General features: G+C 35.1%; 1 protein-coding gene across 1 annotated transcript in view; it reads right to left on the bottom strand.

The window, feature by feature from the left end:
• Positions 1 to 25,486, bottom strand: part of SLC9A9 (solute carrier family 9 member A9) — a 719,994-nt gene that overhangs the window by 347,874 nt on the left and 346,634 nt on the right. The window contains exon 9 of the mRNA XM_051983329.1: positions 1,320 to 1,408. Coding sequence (XP_051839289.1) covers positions 1,320 to 1,408 — 89 coding nt within the window. The remainder of the gene's footprint in view (positions 1 to 1,319; positions 1,409 to 25,486) is intronic.

Here is a 25,486-nt window from a genome sequence, read left to right as displayed (position 1 = left end):
TGGGGGGCACTGATATCAGCTGTGCCTCCCCAAGGTGCAGGACTGCTGTCTAGCCCTGAGACAAGATGCCTTTGAAGTTCGGTATAATAGTCTACATAGCAAGACTTAGAAGTACAAGTCCCTAAACAGGGTCCGAACTTTCCAGAATGCAAAATCTCAAAGAATCCAACAATGTCAGAAAAAGGACATTTGCTTTTCAAAGTCTTAGGAAAATTAACACAAGTACTGTAATCTTATTACTGGCTCCCGAGAGTACAAGGACCTTATTACAGATTTTTGTTCTCAGTCAGTACATATTGTCTCCCCTGTGGAGTATATGAAGCCTGAAGCCAGAAGGTATATGCTACAGTCCTTGGACCTTGAAGAGGGAGGGGCTATTTTTCATTTGATTGAAGACATTATATGCCCAGAGTGGTCTGAGAGGAAAGTCAGGTAATATAAAATTGGGAAGGTACCACAGTGTCATCTGACTTACTCTCTCTGTAGCGAGCTTGGACATTTTACAGCATCATAGACTTAGAACTGCAATGATCTTTAAAGGTCACTTAGTCCAACCCTCTAATTTTAAAGATGGGGAAACTGAGGCATGAAGAGGCTAAGTGATTTGCAAGAAGTCACACTAGCTAATAAAGAATTTGACTCTAGTACTTTTAATCTCATATCCAATGTCACAAGTGAACCTTCCCAGTCCAGTGGTGAATCCTGTTCCATAGTTCAGGAGATATTCTTTAGATTGCAAGTTTTGATATGATATCCTGTCTGCTGTCAAGGAACTCTATATCACAGAAGGAAGAAAAACCTAATAGATAGGGTTGGCTGTATGCAAAAACTACATCCTGTCTTTTGTGACCATTGACAGGTCAGTAGCGTTGTACAGACTTGCATGTTCAATGAGGTTAAAGCATAAAACACACCCTTAAAAGCCCAACAGCCTCCCCAATTCTCTTCTTTTTCTTTCTTAGAAATATCCAATCTCATAAGCTTTATGTGCTTTTAGATGTAAGTGACTCTGAATTATTAGCAACTCTGTGTCTTTCATCTTTAAGACTGACATTCTACATTTGAGGTCTCTCAGGAGGGAGAGACTATTATAACTATTTTTTTTAACCAAGAGAATTGCTAATGGTTTTCCTGGCCAGGGGTGTCTGGGGAAGGGAGGATGGGAAGGGATAGGAACAATCTCTATAAATATTCTGCCCATAATGAAGGCTTAAGCTTTCTTCTCTCTAATGAAATTCCTTCAAGGTCTACTGACAGAATCACTATACAATCCTCACATTAAGAAAAGAGGCAAAAACAGTCATAATCTTTTCCTTTACCTGTTTTGTTCTCATTTTGGAATCTGACGACAGATTGTTGTAGGTATAATGGGCTTGTGTGACTCCACAAAAAAGGACAGCCACTATTCCTGAAATTCAAAGACACAAGAATTAGCTCCGATTTTCTTGTTTCACCCAGCCTGAGTCCCCGTAATCTGCTTGATAAGCCATTGGAGGGTGTTAAAATTTCCATAATGCTAATGCTAAAAATTGCAATAATTTTGGGAGGCATCTCAGTGTCATGGAGAGAGGAATGGATTAGAGTCAGGGGACCTGGTTTGAAAGCCTGATCTTGTCATTTGCTGTTGGTTAGTCACTTAATCTCTTGTGGCTTCTGTTCCCTCATCTATTAAAAATAGAGAGGTCAGGATAGATGAGCTTTTATTTTCTGGTCTTTTCTAGTCTAAAACTATGACTTTAGGAAAATAGTTCTTTTTGAGCAGATATTTCATTTTTGGTCTTTATAACTCCAAAGCCTAGAATGGCTTGCATATAGAAAGCATTTAATAATTGTTGATTGGTTTTGATATTTGCTCTTCTTTCCCTTCAACTTAATAGGATACATCATCTTTTAGCTACTATAGATTATCAGTATCAAGAATATCCAGGGAATAGTTTGGGGTGGGCCAGTCAATTGTTATTTGGATGGTTTATATGAACAATGCTATCTTAAAATTTGCAAATCACTTGATATATAAAATCTCTATTTATTCTTATAAAAATCCTGGGAAGCAAATGCTATTGTCTCTACTTTATAGATGAGGTTTAGAGATTTTAAGAGACTTATCCAACGTCATACAGCTAAGAAATGTTGGAGATAGAATTTGAACTTGGTTTTCTTTTCTGAATCCAGTCTTCTGTTCTCTATGGCAGTCTCTGTTAAATGATATTTCAAAGATTAGGGTTCTATAAATGGTCAGTCTTTGTCTATAAATGAAACTTCAAATAATTAATGGGTTCATTTAAACTATCATACATAGGCTGGGATGCTAATAAATATACATTCAGTTTTCAAGTGCCTTCTTTTTCCTCTCCAAGGAAGTGAGGTGGAAACAAATAAACAAAAATAAACAAAGGAAGCACTTCTTAATACTTCACTTCATAGATTTATATCCAAATTTACCTGTAACAAAAATTCATTGATTACATATAGTGTACTTGTGTTAGATGCTTGGACAGAAACAAATTTTAGAAAAGACAGTACCCTCCTTCAAAGAATATCAATTTTTGTCATGCTCTCCACAGTGGAGGTTATACAGGGGAGTATGTCATAGGTTAAATAGGCTTAAAAAGATAAGATTAGGCATCAGGGAAGAATATAGAAGATGAGAGAAGTCAAGTCTAAAGAGAATAATCCCTTGAACCAAAATAAATCTAATAGATCAATTTTTTGATAATTCTTCAGAATCTCAAGATATGCCCTCAATTCTTCAAATTGGACTACTTTGTCATTAAGAATTTAAAGAAACTGAATTTTATACTCTCATATGTAGATAGTAGAGTTATCACAGATTGCCAGGATTTTAGAGTTGTGTCACTTCGGAGACCAGTTAGTTTATTCTACATATGACCGAGAAACATATCCATAATATCTCTGCTGAGTGCTTATCCAGCTTTTATTTAATGACTTCAAGTGAAGGGAAACTCATTGCTTATATTTTGTGTTTGGATAGTCTTAATTATCACAATAGAATTTTACTCCACCCCAAGAAATTTAAAAATTTCCCCTTCAAATTCTTCCACATGATGATCCTTCTAACACTTGAAGACAGCTATAGTCACCATCCCTTTCCCCTAACCTTCTCTTGGGCCAAATATTTCCAGTTAATTCAAGAAAAATATCATACTCAAAAAAAGAAGAAATCAAAATATATGCAAAATGTGTGTGTGGTGTGTGTGTGTGTGTGTGTGTGTGTGTGTGTGTGTGTGTGTTTGTGTGTGTGGAAAGAACTCATCTAGGGGATGGTGTTTGAGCCAAATCTTTTTAGAAATCTGAATTTTAAGAGGCAGAGGGGATGAGGGAAATACATTTTAAAAATGGGGAAGATATTTGTCACCAGATTGGCCATAGACTGACAAAGTTTTAAGCCACAAAAGTCGTGATCTAAAAGAGCTACCTACCATGAGAAAAAAATTGATCTACTCAAAAATGGAATTATATATAATTCAAAATGACAGCTCAACTTTTTTTAAAGTTAGAAGACTACACACGATGAAGGTTTGCCAGAAATATATATTCAGCTACTTTTCAAAGAGTTTTATTCTGTAAATTCTTCTCTTTTTTGGCTCTTTTTTAAGGAATGTCAAACATAAAAGAAAAAAAAAAGCAAAAATACTTATAAAATTATATTTTACTCCATAAAATGTCTATAAAAATCACCTTTTCTGAGGAAACTTTTAAAGTATTAAATTACTTTCAGGTCTGAGGGTATTAGGATGCTCACCATGGCTACTGCTTGTTCAGTAAATGTGTCTTGACATTTAAAAATATAATTTTCTTTTGTGTTTGTGTATTTTGTGGCCTATTATAGTTTCTACGTTAAACAGAATAACTTACCAATAAACCCCTATCACCTTTATGACAATTTTTATCCTATTCTATCATTCTATTGAGCCATGAAGTAAGGTATGAGTCACTGAAAAGATAGCATAATTTCCTGAAAACAAGCCAATATGGCCTAAGGGGGGAAAAAAAAAACTAAGAGATAGCAAATATACTGTATCTTCTGACATCCACCCATTTCTCTCAGATTATTTGTACTGCTCTAAAGCTTGGTTTTTAGTGTATGGATTGGCCAGGGAGCATGAGGACATCATGATAAGGGACAAGGACATTCGGACTCTGCAGTAGCAGTAGCATTAGTTACCCACATTCATATCTCTCTTCGAGTATATTTATGTATATGTTTTGTTTTTATTGTTCATAGATTACTACCTCAGTATACATCTTTGTGCTGAAATAATTATGTCTTCTGGCTGACTATTAAAAATAAATACATAGGTCGGAGCTTGTGAGCTATGGTTTTAGAAAAGCACTATGAACCTTAGATAGCTACTTAAAACCTGAAAGTAAAATTGGATAGATGGAATAGGTAGTAAGAAATGTTAAATGTTTAATTCTTACAATATCCCAGGAAAGCAAACAAAAGCATAATGCTAACAAATAAGTACTCTGAGGCAATGAGAGTATTTCTCTTCATAGCATCCAAAGACATTCAATTCCCAACAAATATGTAAATGGATGACACACACTATTGTTCTTAATGTTTTAAGGTTGGGACCTGACTTAATGAGCAATAAATTATAAAGTATATGCAAACCTTTTAGTGTTTTTAACTAAATAAAACTTAAAATGCTATTGATTGAACATATTTAATGATGTATATAAAAGTTATTGTGTTGGATAGAATTAAAAATAAATATTGTTTCTCAAAGCTCTTTCCCAGCCTCTTCTTTTCTATTTCATTTCTCCTGATAATATCATCCTTTCCCATAGATTCAACAGTAAATAGACTCTGTGCAGATGCCTCTAAAATCTTCAACACTGACCTTTCTCTTATATTTCAAATTTTCAGTATCAACAAACTCCAGGATCTTTCACTTGGATGTCATACTTGGGACTTCAAAATCAATATAATTCAAGAAAAATTTTTTTCTTCCTTTGTCCATTTACATGGATATTTAAAACCTGACTTTGAATTTGACTGTCTTTCTCTCTCATTTACTGATCTAAATATTACCAAATCCTGTGTGTTCTGACTTCATAAGGTCTCATATCTGTTTTCTCTTTTTCACTTCCCTCGTTACCAGCCTTGTACAAGACTTAGGATATCTTGTCTAGACAATTGCCAAGGTCTCTCTGCTTTTTCTTCTCACTCCAGGATAATATCTGTTCTGATCCATATGAGAGTAGTTTAATGCAGATATTTCATCATGGACATCTGCCCAAAATTATTCCATGGCTGGAAATCATAGAATATTAATGCCAAAGGTCTCATGGAGTTGATCTATTCTTTCTAATGAGGGAGACAAAATGCAAATATCTATATACACTCTATATCAGGCTCAATTGAAAATAATAAACAGAGAGAAGCTAGAATTACATCTGCATCAAATCTACATCAAAATGGTTCACTAAGCCTTGGATGGGCTATAAGGTGAGTTGATGGAGAGGGGGAAGTGATAATCCATACTCTTACTACTGCTTACCAGGTAAAACCCAAGCTTACAAGTATGGATTTCAAGGCCCTTTAAAATTTGGTACCACCATGCCCTTCCAGCATAACCTTGCCCCAGTCTTGCTGCAGGCACTTTTTGTTCTAGCCAAACTGATCAAATTCACTCACACCTGTTCAAATTGCTGTGCTTTACCTCCTCTGAGACTTTGCACACTTTGTCTGCATCCAGAATGTCCTCTTCCTAAAGCCCTCCCTGTCCTTATGTTCATAAAATGGCACTCTGATCCAGTTGGTCAGAATTTAACTTTTCTCCTTACCTCACGTAGCACTTTGCTAGGGTCTTAGAGGTACTTTTCAGATTGTTGTAGGTAACATTTCAGAAATTAAACTGAACTGAAAAGAAAAACTCCTGAGAAATCTCTTCTTCCAGGGTTTTTAATTTTTTATTGTGTCATGGACCCCTTTGGTACTTTGGTAAATCCCATATGTACGTTGTTTTTAAATAATTGGAGGAAATGATAAATTTCAGTTAAAGGTTAGTGAAAGTAAATGTCATTTTCCCCATATTATCATGGATTCCTCTGAAATCTATCCAAAGGTCCATGGATCACACATTAAGGAACCCTGATCCAATATCATCTCTTAATTATGCAAATGAAGTAAATAAGGACCAGATATGGCAAATGTCTTATAACCCAAGGTCAAACAGGAGAAATCTAAGTTATCTGACTCTAAACCCAGCATTCTCTCTTCTATTAATCTTCCAATTTTCTTTGGAATTATTTGTGTCTCTATTTTATCCTTGTAGTTCTTAACTCTCTACAGCAATGAAAATGTGTTTCTTAATTTTGTATGTCCCTTCATGCCCAGTCCAGTGTCTTTCCTATAACAGCTGCTAAAGAAAGATGTGTTGAATCAAATTGCATCATAAGCATTTCACAAGAGTGATTATAATTAGTATTACTTTGGCATAGTAATAATGTTTTTACTACGTTCAACTTGAGTTCATAGTTTCTCTTCTCTCTTAGCTCTCTGGGATCTAAAAACAACACTGATAGTGACAGTTTTCTCTGCCACATATATAACTTAATCCCTATCAAATACACATTTTAAAGACGGAAGCATTGGGTCCAATTTCCCAGCTGTCAGACCTCCCACAAAGACTCAGTAAGGAGGATCCCCGAATTCTCTGAGTCCTCTCTAATTTTGTATCCCATTCTGAGAGGTATATTTCTGGTACAGGGAAAGGAAGAGGGAATACGTATTTATTAAGCACCTATTATGTGCTAAGCCCCTTACAAATATTATCTCATTTGATCCTTACAATATTTCTTTTGGGAAAGGGGCTATTATTATCCCCATTTTATAGTTAACAACTCTGAAGCACACTAAGGTTAAATGTCTTGCCCATGGTCATATAGCTAGTAAGTGTGTGAGGCAGGATTTAAACTCTGGTCTTCCTAATTAGGTTGAGGGCTCTATCCACTGCACCACCTAGTACCAATAGAAGCACCAGAACGAGTCTCAGCAATTATAAAATGCTATACAAGGGTCTGAGGGCATGCTCACAAAATGATAGCTGATGGGAGGATGTAGCCAAGAATTACCTGGGAGGAAGAGATATCAATGCTTCATGACTTCCATAATTGAGGGGAACATCCACAATGATGAGAACACAAATCACATCTCATACTAAAGACTGGTTTACTGTGGCAGATAAAACTAGGATAAAAAATATTTCTTGCCCTCAAGGAGCATAGAGGGCAGGAGACATAGCATGTACATAGTGAAATAAATCAAAGATAATTTGAAGAGGGAGAGGTCACAAAGAACTGAAGGGAGGTCAGAGAGGGCCTTCAAGGAAGATCAGGATTCTGAAGGGAATTGATGAAGAAAGAGCTCATTTCAGGCATAGAAAAAAGCCTATACAAAGAGACACGAAGAGAAAATGAAATACCTATTTCAAGGGAATTGGCGATGAACTTTATGTTGGCTGGAACATACAGTCTGTGAAGGGGGTAACATGAATTAAGTCTGGCATATGAAGGGGAAGAAAGCCAATTGTGGGGAATTGAAATGTTAGATTGAGAAATGTTAGATCCTAGGAGCGGTAGAGACCCCTTGAAGTTTTTTGACCAGGAAAGTTATATGATCAATCCTGTGCTTTAGGAAGGTGATTTTGGCAGCAAAGATGAAGATGGATTAGAGAAAGGATAGAATTAGAGAAAGGATAGAACTGAAACAGGGAAACCATTGAAGAGGCCATCAAAGTAGCACAGGGAAAGGGGTGATGAGGGCATGTATGAGGGTGGCCAATTTGTGAGTAGGGAGAGATGGAGTAAAAGCAAAATTGTGGAAGTAATAATTTACAATGGAGAGTGAAGACTCAGGGCTCATTCTGAGCTGAGGTGAAGTGTTTGGAAGGATTGGTGAAATCTTCCCTACCCCACAAAATGGGGAAATTTTGACGAAGGTCTGGTTTGTTTAATGTTGAAGGTGGGCGAGGGATTGCAAATTCCATTTGATATCTGCTAAGATATCCAGGTAGAGATGAGAGGTGGCAACAAATGGCTGACATTCAGAAGAATTAATAGGGCTAGATGAGCTGGGATTTATATCTTGAGTTTGAGGCTGTATCATTGATATACCAGCCTATTTCCACTCATTCTCTCATTGGCATATCATTTATCTCCATGTTGTTACTCCAAGATCCATGTTCCTTGAAACAGACTTTACAGAAGATAGGAAATAAATCTGTAATTTGATTGGTAGAGAGATGAGATTCCCAGATTAAGAAATGAGGATTGATAACTTCTCCACAAGTTTTGGTCTTAATAGAGATATTTCCAACATTGAAGGGATAAATGATTCGTTCAGGATTATACATACAGTATGTGACAGAGGAGAAATTTGAAAACAAACTTTGTAGCAAGCTCTCTATTCACTATACTACAATGCCTTGGGGGTCACAGGTACCAGTTGAAGACCAGCTGAAGAAAACAGAAAAAGTCATTCTACCCCAGATACTCATAACATCTTTAACTTATTCTCATTTTCTCATCTTCACTAATCTCTCTGCCTTGCACTATCCTCTCAAATGGATTCTGGATTGTGACTCTTTCATTTAGTTTAGACCATTACCTATTTCATCTATCCCCTAAGATATATCATAACTCCCCTATCCTACTTGTTTTTATTTATCAAAAGAAAAAAAATTTAATAAGGATGGACTTCATCTTGTTCTTTCCAAAATTTATTTGCTTGACAATTATTTTGGACTTAACAATGAATCTTTTTGTGGTTTCTCAAAACAACTCTTCCAATTGACTTCAAAATCTGTTGTCTATGAGTTTTGTTTGCATTTGCCTAAATGATTAATGCTATAGCCACTGCTTTTGTGAACTTACTGTCTATGGTGAACCCATTGTAAGAATATAACTAGGGGATCTATGTGCAGTATTAGACACAGGAGCTCTGGTTATCATTCAGTTTCTTTTAGGATCATCTCTTCATTTTTAAAAGCCTGAACTTCTTTCATCAGTTTCTCTTCATCTTTTGTCTTCATCAGCATCCAGTAATTTCAGTCACATCTGTGACTTGGGGTTTCTCAACAAAGATGATAGTGCGGTTGGCCATTTCTTTCTCGGCTCACCTTACAGATGAGGAAACTGAGGCAAACAGGGTTAAGTGACTTGCTCAGAGTCATACAATTAGTGAGTGTTTGAGGCCAGATTTGAACTCCCAAGTCTGGCCACAAAAAGATTCATTGTTAAGTCCAAAATAATTGTCAAGCAAATAAATTTTGGAAAGAACAAGATGAAGTCCATCCTTATTAAATTTTTTTCTTTTGATAAATAAAAATTTTCTAGGGGGCAAGCTTTAAGAAAGTCAAGAATAGAAGTAACTCTCTGGAGTTAACAGGGTGCTATTACTATGGTGAACGATGATGTCTTGGTGACTTGAAGGACTAGAGTGTCATAGTTACTATATCTTTGCATGATCATTGGGTGTTGCTGCCCAGCATGGGTTCATTGATCTATAATGAAAGGAGACAATAAGTAGCTAGTTTCAAGAAAAACATGACCTAGCTGTTAAGCCAGGACCACATGTCAACCTGAATGAGACCCTGAGAAAAACTGATAACGTATTTTCTATGCTATATGCAAATAAAGAGGAGGTGACACTATTAGTTCAAATAAGAATCAGATCATAGAGTTTTAGAGGTCATTTAGGGCAAACCCTTCATTTTACAGAAGGCTTAGATAAATTAACTGATATGACCAAAGTATTATTATTAATAAATATATTTCTAAACCCAAAATTGTTCAGTTTTTTTCAAATATGTCTAACACTCTATGATTCCATTTGGGGTTTTATTGGCAAAGATAATGTCATGTCTTGCCATTTCTTTCTCCAGTTCATTTTACAGATGGGGAAACTGAGGCAACTGGGGATGAGTGACTAGCCCAGGCTCACACAACTGGCAATTATCTGAAACTAGACTTGAACTCTTGAAGATGAATCTTCCTGAGTCTAGCCAGTGTTCTATCTAGCTGACAAAGGCTCATTACTAGTTGTCATTTTTTTACTACTCACTGTCACACACTATATCCATTCAGTTGCCAAGGGCTATTATTGCTACTACCATCAAAATATCTCTTGAATAATCCTTTTCTCTTTTCTAACATAATCACCATCCTGGTGCCTAATCCTGGTACAAGTCCTCATCACCTAGGCCATGACTAAAATTTGCTGGTTGGTGTTCCTAGCTCAACTCTTGCCCAATCCACTCTATTCTCTTCTCAGATGTCAAATCAATCTTCCTAAATCTGTCCTAAAACACAGAACTGACCAAGCACCTCCCATTCAATAAACTACAACTGTTCCCTTTTGCCTCCAGAATCAAATACAAAATCCTGTTTGTCTTTTAAATCTCTCCACATTAGTAAGCCTTCCCTACCCTTCCAGTTTTTGTTTTGTTCTGTTTTGTGAGTGTGTGTGTATATATATATGTTTTTAATACCTCATTTCCCTCCATGTACTTTGTAATCTAATTACCCTGACCTCCCTGAATTTTCTCTCAAGATAGTCCATATTTCAATTTTGATGATTTTTAACTGGCTGTCCCTTAATCTAGAACACTCTGCCTCCTCATCTCTGCCTTCTGGCTTTCTTCAAGACTCAAGTAACCTTCCAAAGGAAACCTTTCCTAGTCCTCCTTAATCTTAGTGCCTTCCCTCTGAGACCATTGATCCTGTATATATCTGTAAATGAGACAATTAATCCTGTATATATCTACATAAGACAATTAGTCCTGTGTATAACTTGTTTGCACAAAGTCAATTTCAAGTCATCCACCCCATTAAACAGTGAGGTCCTTGAGAGTAGGGATTACTTTTTTGGAGGATAATAAATTGTTGGTTTGACTTGACTGGATTGGACTATCCATATTCTAGGTTGAAGCAAAAGAATTAATTCTTCTCCAAATAGAAGAATTTTTCCTGATGGAAATATCTTTTTATTCACTGGTGTAATAAAATAAACAGATGGCAATATTCAGTTTTGGTCAGTTACTTATAAGATATTTTGCCTAATTCACAGCTCAATGACTTGAAAAGGATGCAAAAAACTTGGAGAGGGTTCAGAGGAGAGTTGCTCAATGGAGTTATAAGGAGAGATTAAGGAAACTGGTATTAGTTAACTGAGAAAAAAGTAACACTAGAAGGATCTTTAAAAAAATATGAGTTATTATAAAGGTTTAGATGGTTAGCCAGTTTCCATTTTTCCACCAAAAATAAAATGATTAGATAAAGAAAAAACTTTGTTTTCTGTTTTCATTTTGTTTTAATATGATTATAGGTTGTTGAAAGAGTTGAAGCTTATTGTTGTATTTCTAAGTATTTAAAAACAAATACAAATGTTCATGTATTTTCTATGCCTTTTAATCAGTGCTAAAAATCCTTTTCTATTACTCATCTATTTATTCCTAAGTCCATCTTTTTGTCTTCATCCTTCCCTTCTCATTTCCCTTTGTAATGGAGTATTTTATACTTTAAAGGTGCTACAGATGGGGGTATACTAGTAAATATTTCTGAAGAAGGAGATAATTGGAGCTGAGTCTTGTAGGAAGGGAGGTTTTGGAAGAAGTGAAGTAGAGAGGGAGAGAATTCCAGGATTGAAGGAGGACAAGTGTCCTGTGAAAGAAAGTGTCCCAAATGGGACTGTATAGCTGGATTGTTGAGTATGTGAAAAAGGTGTTGAATCTAAGGAATGGTGAGGAAGCTGAGACCCAGATTAAGTGACGCATCTAAGGTCATGCAGCTAGTAAGTATTAAAAGCAAAATTTAAACTCAGGTCTTTGCTGATTCTAAGACAAAAATCTTTCTTTTTCTTTATTTTTTTGGGGAGGCATTCAAAATTAATAGCTTGCCCAGGTGAGTCACAAAGTTGGCAAGCATCTGAGGTTATATTTGACCTCAAGTCCTCCTGACTCTAGGACCAGTGTTCTATCCATTGGGCTATCTGGTTGCCCCATCATCTCTTTCTTGTGTGTATTTTATTGGGCATAGTGTAAATACTTAGTACATATAGTTGGTCTCTATTCCTCTGCTTGCCCAAGGGGAAAAATTCCCTCTTCTAACTGAAGATGGATATGAAGGTTATAATTGTCTTCTCTTTGAGTTTGGGAAAATGGAGCATGACAAAAAGGGGGAAAGAAAAGGGATGTTTTATTGGCAAGGTATGGTTATGGAAGAAAAGAGAATTCTTAGTGTTCTTCCCCATAAAAAAGTCAAGGACAATTTGAGATTTTGTTAATTTTCCCTTCCCATGTTTATTCAAACAACTGTTATTTTTAAATATTGAGTAGGAATAAGACAATAGATTTTCCCTCAGCGCTGGTACAGATGCTGTTTTACTTAAAGAGAGAGAATAGATTAAAGTTGGTTAATTTGGTCAAGGACAGGAGCCAGAATACACTAATGTCATCAACAAAGAGTCACAATCTTTGTTCTTTTTCCCACCCAAAATTTAAGGTTGTCTTGTTATGTTAGACAAAAAAAGACACATGTTTACATTATTCATACATCTCCACATTCTATAATCATCTCAGACCTTTCAAAGGACATATTATCACTTTCAATACCAGTATCAGTATAATTTTTAATGCCATATTTTTTCTTAATGCTAACTTCAAAGGTCACATATGCTAGTATCAAGTACCAAAAAAAATACCTTAGAGATCACATGTTGAGACCCAAAGAATTTAAATGACTTGCTGAAGTATATACTAACAAAGCTTAGTGTCAGAGAAATTAAATGTGGCTTGTCCAAGGAGATCTGGATAGTCGGTCTAAGATTCTTTGGCTCCAAAGCCAACTATTTTGCCTTTATGTGACTCTTAGAAGCTTGACTATGACCTGAGGGTCTCCTGTTGATCACCTCTGGACAAGATTTCCTCAACACTTTTCTTTAAGGACATTTACCTCTCTCAAAGGATGGAGCAGATTTATAGCATCATGTAGATTAAGCATTCATTGATTCACACACATAAATAAATCTGCTTATCTAGATTTATTATAGGCCATGTCTATGTTCTTTTCACGTCATTCCAGTTTGATATGACAAACTCCTAGCAACCATGGTCTGTGCTACTGATAAAAATTATTCAGCAGTTCTCATTAAAAGTTGATGAAACCTTCTGATACAGATGCTGAAAAGTAAATGCCTGTCACATGGAGCATGATTTTCTTTGAAATTAAATGCAGACTTTAGGGGGTTTGTGAAGCTGAAGAATATTGAATTCTGGGGCAGAAAATATTGATTAGATCATCAGAGCAGAGAAATAGAGAGACAGACATCGAAAGAAAAAAAAATAGTTGGGTCTCCCTGGTAAGTTGTTCTCACATTATACTCCAAGGAACTTCAGACTTGATTGGATTATTTTTCTATCTTGAAGATTTATTAATATTAATTGGGGGAAAATGATACATATCTGTTTGATTCTTTACACACCATCATTGAAAATAAACCTGGAACTCGAAGACAAAAGGTTCAAGCAAGTTGAAAACCAATATAGGAATATTTCAAAATGTAACATTCTGAATAATAATTCAGATTACTCTTTGGTTTTCCAGATTAGGCAAATTTGGAGTTAGCAAATTTATCACGATTAAAATGGAAACGAATACTTAACCATTTCTAGCTCCTCGAATACACTTTATAATCATAAAGGTAGAAGCTATTTCCTTTCTGAGTGTCATGGCTAAAATGTAACAATCTTCCATCAACTTAGTTCCCAAAGAGACTGTGAGAATTTATGTAAATTGCTTTGAGAAAGTCAGAAAGTCTTCACATAAATCAAAATACCCACAGCAGCACTTTTTATTATAGCAAAAAAAAAATTAACCAAGAATAAATAGATGCTCTTCAGAGAGGTAAAGGCTGCACTAATATAAGAATTTAATGCAATACTATAAGGAACAATGAATACGAGAAGAGAGAAATATAGAACCCTTATGTAGACTGAACAGCTGTATGTTGATAAACAAGCAAGGAGATTGGAATGATATGCACCATGATTGCATTAATGAAATTAAAATAACTCTGAAAGGCAGCCAAACTTTGATTAATTGTAACAACCAATCTCAGTCCTGGGGATCAGATGATGAAATATACCTCTCTCTCTTCACAGTAGAGAGTGGAGGACAACAGGCACACAATGTTGTGTACGCTATTGTATTGTTTAGGATTTGCTTAATTATTTTTTCTTTGTTTTGGGAAAATATCAATTTGCTAGCACTATATTGAGAAATGAGAACAAAAATGAAAGACATCAATACAATTTTTAAAATTACTTTGAGATCTTTGGGAAAATATTGATTAAAATTCTAGATAAGTTCTGCTAGGCTAGAAAGCTAATCTTTAGGGATGAGATTGTCAGATACATGGTAGTTCTGACAGCTTTTCAAAAATAAATTATATCCCCAATTTTGGCTGATATAGCCCATAGCAGCTCATAGGTTTCCGTCTGCTTTCTTCTTCTTCTTCTTTTATTCATTCTATTTTATTTGAAGAAAATCCCCTTAGTGTAATCATGTTACCAACAGGCAAAATGCTTCCTTTCCTCAGTATACAAGGTGCCCTCAGCTGACTAGAAAATAACAAAGATGGCAGTGCCTTTTTAGCACATTTTGAAATTTGGAACTCTGATTGGCAGGAATACTATTAGCAGATGTCACTATTGCCATGGGAACAGCCATCTGATTAGGCAAAGCCTTAGAAAAATCTCTGTGTGTAATTACAGAGTTATGTGTACAAAAGGGGTAAGGAAAGGGAATTCAGAGGACCAGAAATCACTGGGTTTGACAGACATGAATAAATAAATCTTCATAGGGAAAAGGCACACACATCTATCTATCCATCCATTCATCTATCTGCATGTGTGTATATTTCTGTACATGTATACACATATGTATGTATATATGTTTACATTTACATGTATATATGCATCTCTATGTGTAGGCATATCTATATATAAAACTGTGAGTCAAGAGATATATTCCCAGATCTTTCATCAGCTAATGATATGATCACAAAAGTCACTTCCTTGGAATTTCATTTTCCTCCAGAGATGATTTCTTCATGAGATTGTGAACTCCTCAAAGACAGAGTATAGTTTTTTCTTCCTTTTAAAAAAAATAGCCCCATGCTTGATATTTAGTTGATTGATTTTTCAAGTTCTCTATCAAGTCAAAATTTCCATGATTCTATAACATAAAATTTGCTACATTTACATAATGAATAGCTACAACAATTCAACAAATTTACAAGTTTGCAATTCAACAAATTTAAGGATAAAGGATACAGTGGGTAGAATTCTGGACTCTTAGTTAGGAAGACGAGTTCGACCTTAAATTTGACTTCTGATCCATTTTCAATTAGGGGCTCTGAGAAAGGGGCATAATTTTTTTTCCACTTGTAAATAATACTATTTTCAGTAGCTTCCTTTCAAGGTCATTGAGAGGCTCATATCAGGTACTATCTATAATACTCTTTGTAAACTTTAAAGCACTGTCTAGGGTGTCCTAAAAAGTCTTAGTTTGATAGCTTAAAGACACACTAAGACTTTTGGGACATGCTGTATCAATGTAAGTTGTGGTTATTATTATCAAGGGACATATATTATCTGGTCCCTTGCTTAAGGAACTTTTAATACAGTTTAAAGAAATGAAATGTGGAAAATGTTTTTGCAAAGTTCTGCATCTTTGTTGCATCAGAAAAAGTAAGATTTAAAACATTTGAATAAGAGCCAAAATGACAGAGTAAAGGCAAGAATTTGCTTGAGCTCTCCCATATATATTCTGGCTCACTGAAGTAAGAGTGGAGGACAAGATACGTCCCAGCATATTAGCAGCAAGTTTTGGGTTTGAATCTACAAAGGTGACTTCTGGAGCTCTCAGCACCAATAGCAAGGGGACTGGACAACTGGTCAGAAGGAGATTACAGGGCTTCTTGCTGACAGTGGGTGCAGAACTCTGTTGTATTGCCCTTATTGGAGTTCTGGGTCACAGTCCTAGGGTAAGGAGGAGCACTAGCACATTAGAACTTGTGGTCACAGAGGAGTGGGGATCATGCTCACAATTCAAAACTGCAGAAAAGTGCCTGTGGTCTCTCATAGATCACAATACAGGTTTGGAGAACAATGACCACACCTTTCTTTATTTTATACCATGTGTGAAGAATTAAAAACTTATAGAGATCACTCCTGACCCTTACCCCAGAACTAGCTTTGAAAAAAGTAGCATAAAAAAACTGCCTCCCAGAAGCAGGACACCACTTTAACATAAAGTTTAAAGTCAAGAAATAGGTTGAGAAAGTAAGCAAAAAATAACAAAAAAGAACCAGAAAGTTACTACAGCGACAAAGAAGATTAAAACACAAACCCAGAAGAGAACAAAGTCACAACAACTATATCCAAAGCCAAAAATAAAAGAATATGAATTGGTCATAGGCCAAAAAAGAATTAAAAAAAAAGATGCCTGGAATAGCTCAAAAAAGCTTTTGAAAATCAAACAAGAGAGGCAGAGGTAAAATTAAGAAGAGAAATGAGTGATAAAGGTGGCAGCACAATACTGAAGAAAATAACCCCTTAAAAATCAAAATTGACCAAATGGTTAAAAAAAAAAAAAAAAAACTACAAAAATTTACTGAAGAGAAAAACTCCTTTAGAAAGTAGCATTGGTGAAATGGGAAAGGAGGTTGAAAATCTCACCAAAGAAAATAATTCCTTAAAATTAGAATTGGGGAAGTGGAAGCTAATGACTCCATGAGACATCAAGAAATAATTTTAAAAAAAAAGGAAGAAAAGGAAGAAAAAGTGAAATATTTCAACAGAAAAACAACTGACTTGGAAAATAGATTGAGGAGAAATAATTTAAGAATTATTGGACTATCTGAAGGCTAGAATCAGAAAAAAACCTAGGCATCACATTTCAAGAAATTATTAAGGAAAATTGTCCCATTATCTTAGGTCCATGGGGTAAAATGGAAATGGCAAAACTCTATTAACCATATACTAAAATTAAAATTCCTAGGAATATTATAGCCAAATTTCAGAGCTCTCAGGTCAAGGAAAAAATATTGCAAAAAAAAAAACAATTCAAATAAATGTCATGGAGCAGTCAGGATAATACATTAAAGTATCTGAGGGATTAAGATATGATATTCTGGAAGACAAAGTACCTGGGAGTCCTACCTATCCAGCAAAACTAAATATAATCTATGAGGGAAAATGGATACTTAATGAAACAGAAGATTTTTAAGCATTCCTGATGAAAAGAACAGAGCTGAATAGAAAATTTGACTTTCAAAACAAGATAAGAGAAGGTTACTTAAAATCCTAGATGGGAAGATAATACTTGTAACTCCAAAGAACTTTCTCATTATTAAGGGAGTTAGGATTATACATAGACAGAGGACACAGGTGTAAATTGAACATGATAGGATGATGCCTAAAAAATAAAAGTAACAGATGAGAAAGAAGAATGCAATGGGAGAAAGGAGATGGGAGAGGTAAAAACTGTATCTCACATAAAAGAGGCAGGAAATAACTTTCACAGTGCAGAGGAAAATGAAGGAGTAAGGATGGCAGACAATGCCTGAACTTTAATCTTATCAGAATTAGCTCAAAGAGGGAACAATATACATGCTCAGTTGGGCATGGATTAAAAGAGGCAGTGGGCAGAAGCAAAATACTTTTGTGAATGTCCAGGGTGAAAGGAGAAAAGGACAAACAGAGGAAAACAGGACAGAAGGAAATACACAATTAGTAATTATAGTTGTGAAAAAAATATTTACAACAAGTTTCTCTGATTAAAAATCTCATTTCTCTCATATATAGAAAAAACTGAGTGAAATTTATAAGAATAAAAGTTATTCCTCAGTTTATAAATGGTGAAATGATATGAACAAGAAGCTTTCAGGTGAGGAAATCAAAGCTACCTATCTCATGGAAAAAGCTCTAAAGTACTATTGATTAGAGAAATGCAAATTAAAACAATCCTGAGATACCACCTTCTCATGCCTATCAAATTGGCTAATATAATAGAAAAAGAAAATGACAGATATTGGAGGGGAATGTAGAAAAACTAGGTCACTAAAAGCACTGTTGGTGGAGTTTTGAACCAATCTAACAATTCTGGAGAGCAATTTGGAACTATGTTCAAAGGTCTATCAAACTGTGAATATCCTTTGACCCAGCAATACCATTCCTAGGTCTGTATTCCAAAGAGTTTTTTTTAAAAAAAAGGAAAAGGATTTGTGCATACAAAAATTCTGTAATGGCTGTTCTTGTTGCAGCAAAGAATTGGAAATTTAGGGGATGATAATCAATTGGGGAAAGATTGAACAAGTTGTGGCATATGATTGTGCCAAAAAAACCAACCAACCAAACAAACAAAAAAAACAAAAAACAAAAACTATTGTCCCTTACAAGTGATGAGCAGGATTCTTACAGGAAAATCTGGAAAGATTTAATCGAACCAATGTAAAGTGAGCTAAGTGGAACAAGGAGAATCAAATACACAGTAAAAGCAATGTTGTATCGTGATCCACTGTGAAATACAACTATTCTTAGCAATACAATAATCTAATTCCAAAGAATTTATGATGAAAAATTCCATCCACATACAGAGAAAGAATTTAGAGTCTGAATGCATCTCAAAGCATACTCAAAAAAACTTTAATTTTTCCTTGTCTTTTTTCAGAACATGATGAATATGGAAATATATTTTGCATAAAACTATACATATATAAGCTACATCAAATAGCTTGCTTTTTCAGGGAAGGGGGAAGGTAAGAATGAAAGGAGAAAAAAATTGGAACTCAAAATAAAAAAATGAATGATAAAAATTGTTTTTACATGTAATTGGAAAAATAAATACTAACAAGATATGCTATAAATATAAAAAAATTTTGATCAATTCTAAAATATATGTGATTTTATTACTGGAGGCTCCTTCATTGACACAAATTTTGATCCTTTCATATCTTGAAAGATAACATTTATCACTTATATTGAGATGCATGTATATATATATGTATGCACAGTGCATGCATGCATGTATAATGCACATATTTGTGTGTATGTACACATGTATACATATATACATTGCACTGTGCATAGATACACACACTATATATATATATATATATATATATATATATGTATGTATGTAAATCAAATATATGTATATATAAAATGTGATATATGCAGCAACTCTGAGGTTGAGCCTTGGCAATAATCACACAGTTTATTTAGTCAATATCTATCAATATTTAGTCAATATTGATGAGTCAGTATCTGATATTGGATTCAAACTCGGATTCTCCTAAATCCCAATCCTTTGTTCTTTCCTATATAGAGAGGGGATGAAATGAATTTTTACAGTAAAATTATTCATTACTTTATGGCCATTCTGCTGGTGATTGGTCCCTCTATACTTATTTAGACTGGCCCTATGATGGAACATGTCTGTGAGATGACACAGTCTATCTCTCAGCCCACGTGGAAAACATCTTCACCTTGCGAAGACTTGCCAAAGTTTGAACTGCTTTGCTGGGATAGGCTTCCAGAAACTATGGTCATGCTTCCTTGTCCTGATGAAGATCAAGGCAGAATGGCGAGAGGTTATAATTAAATAAATGGAAGCAAATCTTTCCGATATTCCAGCCATGAGTGCAAAGTTATATTTGAATGTTGCAATGATGAGTTATTCAGTTCAAGAAAGTGCAGGTGAGCTCGAATGGATTATTATGTAATCAGTTGTACAGTTTGCACCTGTGTTTACAGAAGTGGAAACCTTTCCTATTTGCCTCAGTTCAATAAGTCAGTTAGCAAATTCCCTTGAGGAGCTGGGATACATATTATGGAAAACCTGAAAGTTTGAGCATTCGAAGCCAATAGGCTTACTTTATGTCTGGCATCCAATGCACCTGTTCTTTCAGTATTTTGCTGGGAGACCAAGTACTATGGGTTTGCTTGGTCCTATCAATCTTATAATGAAATTACATTTGGGTTTAGAGTTGTTGAAGGATGATAGTTTCTTTAGGATTTTAACACTTCGAAAAAGGAATTTTGCAAACTTTAAACTACTATATAATTATCAATAATTGTATCATTATGGTATGGGCTGGTAGGCTTTGTCAGCTGCTCTGATTTTCAGATGATATGATGTTAATTACTTCAAAACCCTGAGCATTGAAGAATCACCGAAATGATATCCATAACTACTCAGAAAAGTCTGGCTCAACTTTCTACAGAGGAAAAACAAAGTGGATGATTAATAATAATAATAAACATTTATATAATGTCTACTATGAGCCAAATATTATACACAATTATGAAAAATGCCCATTATTTTGGGACATGGCAAAGGAAGAGATTTGTTTTGCCTTGATCATGTAATTTGTTATGAGTTTCTTTTCTTTTCTTTTCAGCTGGAGAGAAAATAGGAGAGAGAGAAAAGTTAAGGAGGAGAGGTTCTCTTTATCTCCCAACCTCTCAGCCCCCAAAGAAATGATCTTTTTAAATGCAAAGAAGAAAACAGAAGTCCAGATAGATAAGAAAACTGAAAGTTTTATGCTGGGGCTCATGGATCTCTTGAGATGAGGAGTTCTGCTGCAGAAAGGATAAAATCTATCAGTAATTCATACCAAGTCCAATGCCATAGGAGACCTTGGGAGGGTTGGCCACCAAAATGCTTAAGGGATGGTAAACTGGCTCACATTAGAATAAAGTAGATCAAAGATCCTGATACTGATCAGAAGTTAGGTATGGCAGTGATTTGCTTCTTTACTCTCATTCTGGGCAAAATGTAGTGACCCAGTCTCAAAAAAAAAAAAAAAAGGTAAAAGAAAAATTAAAGGATTAAACTTATTACATATTTTAAAAGAAAAACAAAATGTATATAACTGAGATTCATTATTTCATATATAATAATCTTCTATGGTTGGAGATGCTCATTTTTTTTATTTATTAAACTAAGAATTAAAAAAAGAAAGACTTTCCAGCTGAACAGACAGTAATATTCAATTGGGCAGGAAATCTTTAGCTATTTTCTCAGTCCATCATATATATTCTGTAGGTATTTAAAAAAAGATTATAGATTGAAAGTTGGAAGGGAGCTTCCTGAGACCCAAAGAGATAAACTAACTTGCTTGTGGTCATACAGGTATTGATGGACAGAGGTGGAATCTGGCCCAAAGGTCAGAATCAGTGCCCTTTCTCCATCAATGACCATGATAGATAAGTCAGTGCCAGAATTGAATGGGGACAAAAGAATATGTCAAACTGCCTTTGGGAAACTGCCCAGAGCTTTTAATCAACTCAAGCTTCTCCCTAAAACAAACAAAAAAACACATCTTTTTAATATCCATGTATCTCCAATGAGGTTATATGACTCTGAATTGGGGAATAGGGATCCTCTGATGAATTAAAATTGAGAATCACCCAAATGGCAATGGGGAAATGTTAGGGGGAGGGAAGGGAAAGTTGAAACACATTATAAAGGAAGAATTGAGTAGAAGAAACATTCCAGATATCACCAAAGGTGTATATATATATTTTTAAAGTGTGGAATAATCTTTGTGCTCTACTGTTCTACATACTATATTGCTAGGTAGATTCCCCCACTCTTGGAATATTCATGGAAGAACATGGACAGGCTTGAAAGTGCAATCTGCTGTTGAAAAAGAGAGTATCCACCAGATGAACTGTTAATAGATATGCTTACAAATCAAAAGAGATATTTAAATAAAATCCCTTTGGAAAAATCGGAACAGAAGTGAGTGCAAGGGATAATGTTGTAAAAAATTACCCTGGCATGGGTTCTGTCAATAAAAACTTATTATAAAAATAAATAAATAAACAAACAAACAAACAAACAAACAAATAAATAAAACCTCTTTCTAGAGAATGTCCTGATTTACTGGGATACAAAAACTCATTGCCTAACCCATCCACCCATGGTCATGAACATCAGCATCATGATCAAGACAATCAAAATGTCATAATTTTCTAGGCGAAAGGGACTCAAGATATCATCTCTAGAACTGAAAGATTCCTGAAGAGTCAGTCTAATTTAGATTTTCATTTTACAGATTCAGAAAAGTGAGGTTTAGAGAATAACTGGTCCAGATGACATGTAGTCAATGGCAAAGGCAGGATTTATATATTCTTATATTTTACTATCCTACATACACTGTTCTAGCCAATGGCACTGGCGTCCTGTCTTCTCCATGATCAAGACACCTCTTCTCCCAGCTCTGAGCATTTTTTGCTCTGGCTGCCCTCTATGGCTAGAATGCTCTCACTCCCCTGCTCTGACTTCTGACCTCCTTTTTTCCATTAAGTCCAGCTGAAATTTTACCTTCTACAGAAAGTCTTCCCCAGTCTTTCTTAATTCCAGAATCTTCCCCTATTAATGATTTCCTATTTATCTTTCATTTAGCATGTTTTGTATATATTTGTTTGCATGTGGTCTTCCCCATTAGATTGTAAACTTCTTGAGGGAGGGGCTTTTTGTCTCTTTTTGTATCCACAATGCTTTGCGCAGTGTCTAGCACATAGAAGAAGCTTAATAAATGTTTATTGAGTTATTAATGATTAAAGCAAGTGCTTTTGTCACTGCACTAGTGGCCTGTAAGGAACTCATCCCAGTTTAAAAATTTCCTTTTGAGGTTTAAGTGGAGAACAATTTGGAAAAAAAAAATTAAATTTAGAGTTTACGCAACCTACAACATGTTATTAATGCTTAATTCATCTAGAAAACTTTGTATAGAGTTTTTTTTAAACTTTCCCTGTTTCCTTTTCCTATCTGCCTATAAAGAAAGAGCCCTACAACTATTGCAAATGATAAAGGCTAAACCTGGCAAATAAACTGGATGCAAGCTTGCAGCTGTCAGCTTTCTATTATCATGACAATGTAATTAAGCTTCTGCCCCTGGAGTACAAATAAAACAAACCTCTAGCTGAGATGGGGGCTACAAAAAGGGAGCTAAGTTGGGTCTGCAATGTGCCTGACATAGAGTTGCTTCCTTTTAACAGTCACTGGTCAGTTTCCCAGTGTCTAGGTCAGTGTGACATTTTTTTCCTACCTTTCTACGTTTTGTTTTCCAATTGAAAATTGCTTTTCTCAATTCAATTTTGTCTGTGTGGGCTTTTTATTTTTGTTTCATTTTTTTTTTTTTAGCACTGATATAGCTGCCCACACTTACCACTGAACTCCATCACCCACCTGCATTTCAGAGTAATTAGAATTATAATCTCACTTTAAATGGTCTCTGCGTGTGTTTTATATGGCTGACAAATATTCTAAGCCATCTCAAAATGATGCACTATTTCCCTTTATTTGTGCTGGGGAAAGATGACATCTGTCAAAGGTTTCTTTCCTCCCTGGTTGGACATGAAATGTACTCCAAGAATCTAAAAATGGAGCTTACCTTGACTACAGCAGAGCTTAGGAGCTCAGGAATTATTAGAGGAGGTGTCAGGATTGCCTTTAGAATTCTCCTGGGTAGTTAATGACAACCCTAAAAATTTGCTTCTAGCAAAAAAGTAAAAAGGAAAAATGTGACCCCTCCCACTCCAATCCCTTCCTAAAATATCAGCTGAGAAACAGATTATAAAAATGAATTTTCAAACAACCTATCTAGTCTTCCTTTGGGGTTATTTTTGCAAACTGAAAAGCAGGAACAGAATCAAATTTCACAGGGGAAAATGCTATAAATAATCAAGCTGAATTGTTCTTGATTCTGACTTTTGAAGAATGGCTCAGTAACCCAGTGTCTTTTTGGAAAATAGGGCTGTGAGCCTTAATAAAGCCCTACCTATCCAAAGGACTTAGACAGAAATATATAGTAGGTATCATGCCATAGGTTGTCTTGTATTCTTATTCCCCCTCTCCCTCAAGTAATATTTGGTACTTATGACTTTCCAAGAAAGGCAATGTGGTAGGAGAAAATTTATCCAATACCCACCACACATAAACATGCATACCACCACCACTACTACCATTTTTTCTAGCTGAGTGACACATTAACTTTTTTATTTTCAAGCAATATTTATAACTTATTTCCTAAGGCAGTGGTACCCCAGTACCTCAGCCCCTTTAAGGACATCCATGAGGTTAAAATGATTTCATAATAATTCTAAAATATTATTTACCTATTAAGACACTTTCCTCTTTTTTCAATTACATATCTATGTAAGGCAAGATTTTCTTCAAATAGTTCAACCCAAACAATCTATCAAAGCAGACTGCATACATATTAATTACGTAAAATTATCACAGCAGAATGAATGAATACCAGATTAATTTCTAATATGGTAAAATATTAATAGATATAACTCATTTAAAGAAAAGTTCTTTGGGACTTCCAATAATTTTTAAGAGTGTAAGAGGTACTTGTGGTCAGAAAGTTTGAGAACTACTGTTTGAAGTCGAGACCAATTAACAATAATCATAGATCCTTTTAAGTTATGTCCTTCTATTGGAAAATAAAAATATTTTACCTGACTGAGAAAATTGAGGCACCTTATAAAAACTTCCAGTAGCTTTTCAAGGTCATAGAGAGGGGTTAGTTTTTGCTGGGATAGCTACTCTACACATCCTTGTGAGTGTGTGAGTGTGTATGTGTCTGTGTGTGTATGTGTGTGTTGTGTGCCTCTCACTTTATAGAAATATTTCTGCATTAAGTAAGCCTTAAAACTCATTCCATACAGAAGTCAGTAGAGAACAGAGGGATGTGGGGCTGATTTTATTATTTAAAATATAGATGGAATGGGAAAGGATTATTACAAGTAAATATGTGATATAGAAGAAAGAATCCTGAACTTGAAACCAAAGAATGTGGTTTCAAATCCTGGGCTATTTACCACTTATGGGATTTTAGGCAAATCACTTAACGCCTCAGTTTCTTCACATGTTAAAAAAAAATCTGAGAAAGGCTTGGTTGGACTTTGTGGGTTATAAGGTACCCTTCAGATTTAAAAAGAGAACCAATTTTCTGGCCAGGTACCCTGGAAAGGTTTCCTTAGAACACATGGAAAATTTTTGTCAGCAAAAACTATGCTTTCTGGATAGTGGAAATATCAGCCTTCATTTACATGCTCAAAAGCTACTTGTTTTCACTACCCTGGGTTTTTGCATGTGACTACTAAACATTTTTGCAGGTGCAACTTCTAAGAGGCTGGGATGAAACTGGCTGCAAATTTGGTCCTTGAAGTAAAAGACGATCAAAATAAATCAAATGATCATCATCAAATTAGCAACAACTGGAAGCAAAAGTAGAAGATACAATAATTAGCAAGCCCCACACACTGAAGTGTCTATAATGAATCTATCTAAGAAACTCTTTGAAAGGGATAAACTAAGACTGTGCAAACTATCTTGTAAAGCGTGATTCTTTTCATCAGGATATCAACATGCA

This window comes from Antechinus flavipes, chromosome 3 (assembly GCF_016432865.1).
Source record: "Antechinus flavipes isolate AdamAnt ecotype Samford, QLD, Australia chromosome 3, AdamAnt_v2, whole genome shotgun sequence".
Taxonomy (NCBI): Eukaryota; Metazoa; Chordata; class Mammalia; order Dasyuromorphia; family Dasyuridae; genus Antechinus; species Antechinus flavipes.
The sequence above is the reverse complement of the archived record's forward strand: the minus strand, read 5'-3'. Positions and strand labels throughout refer to the sequence as shown.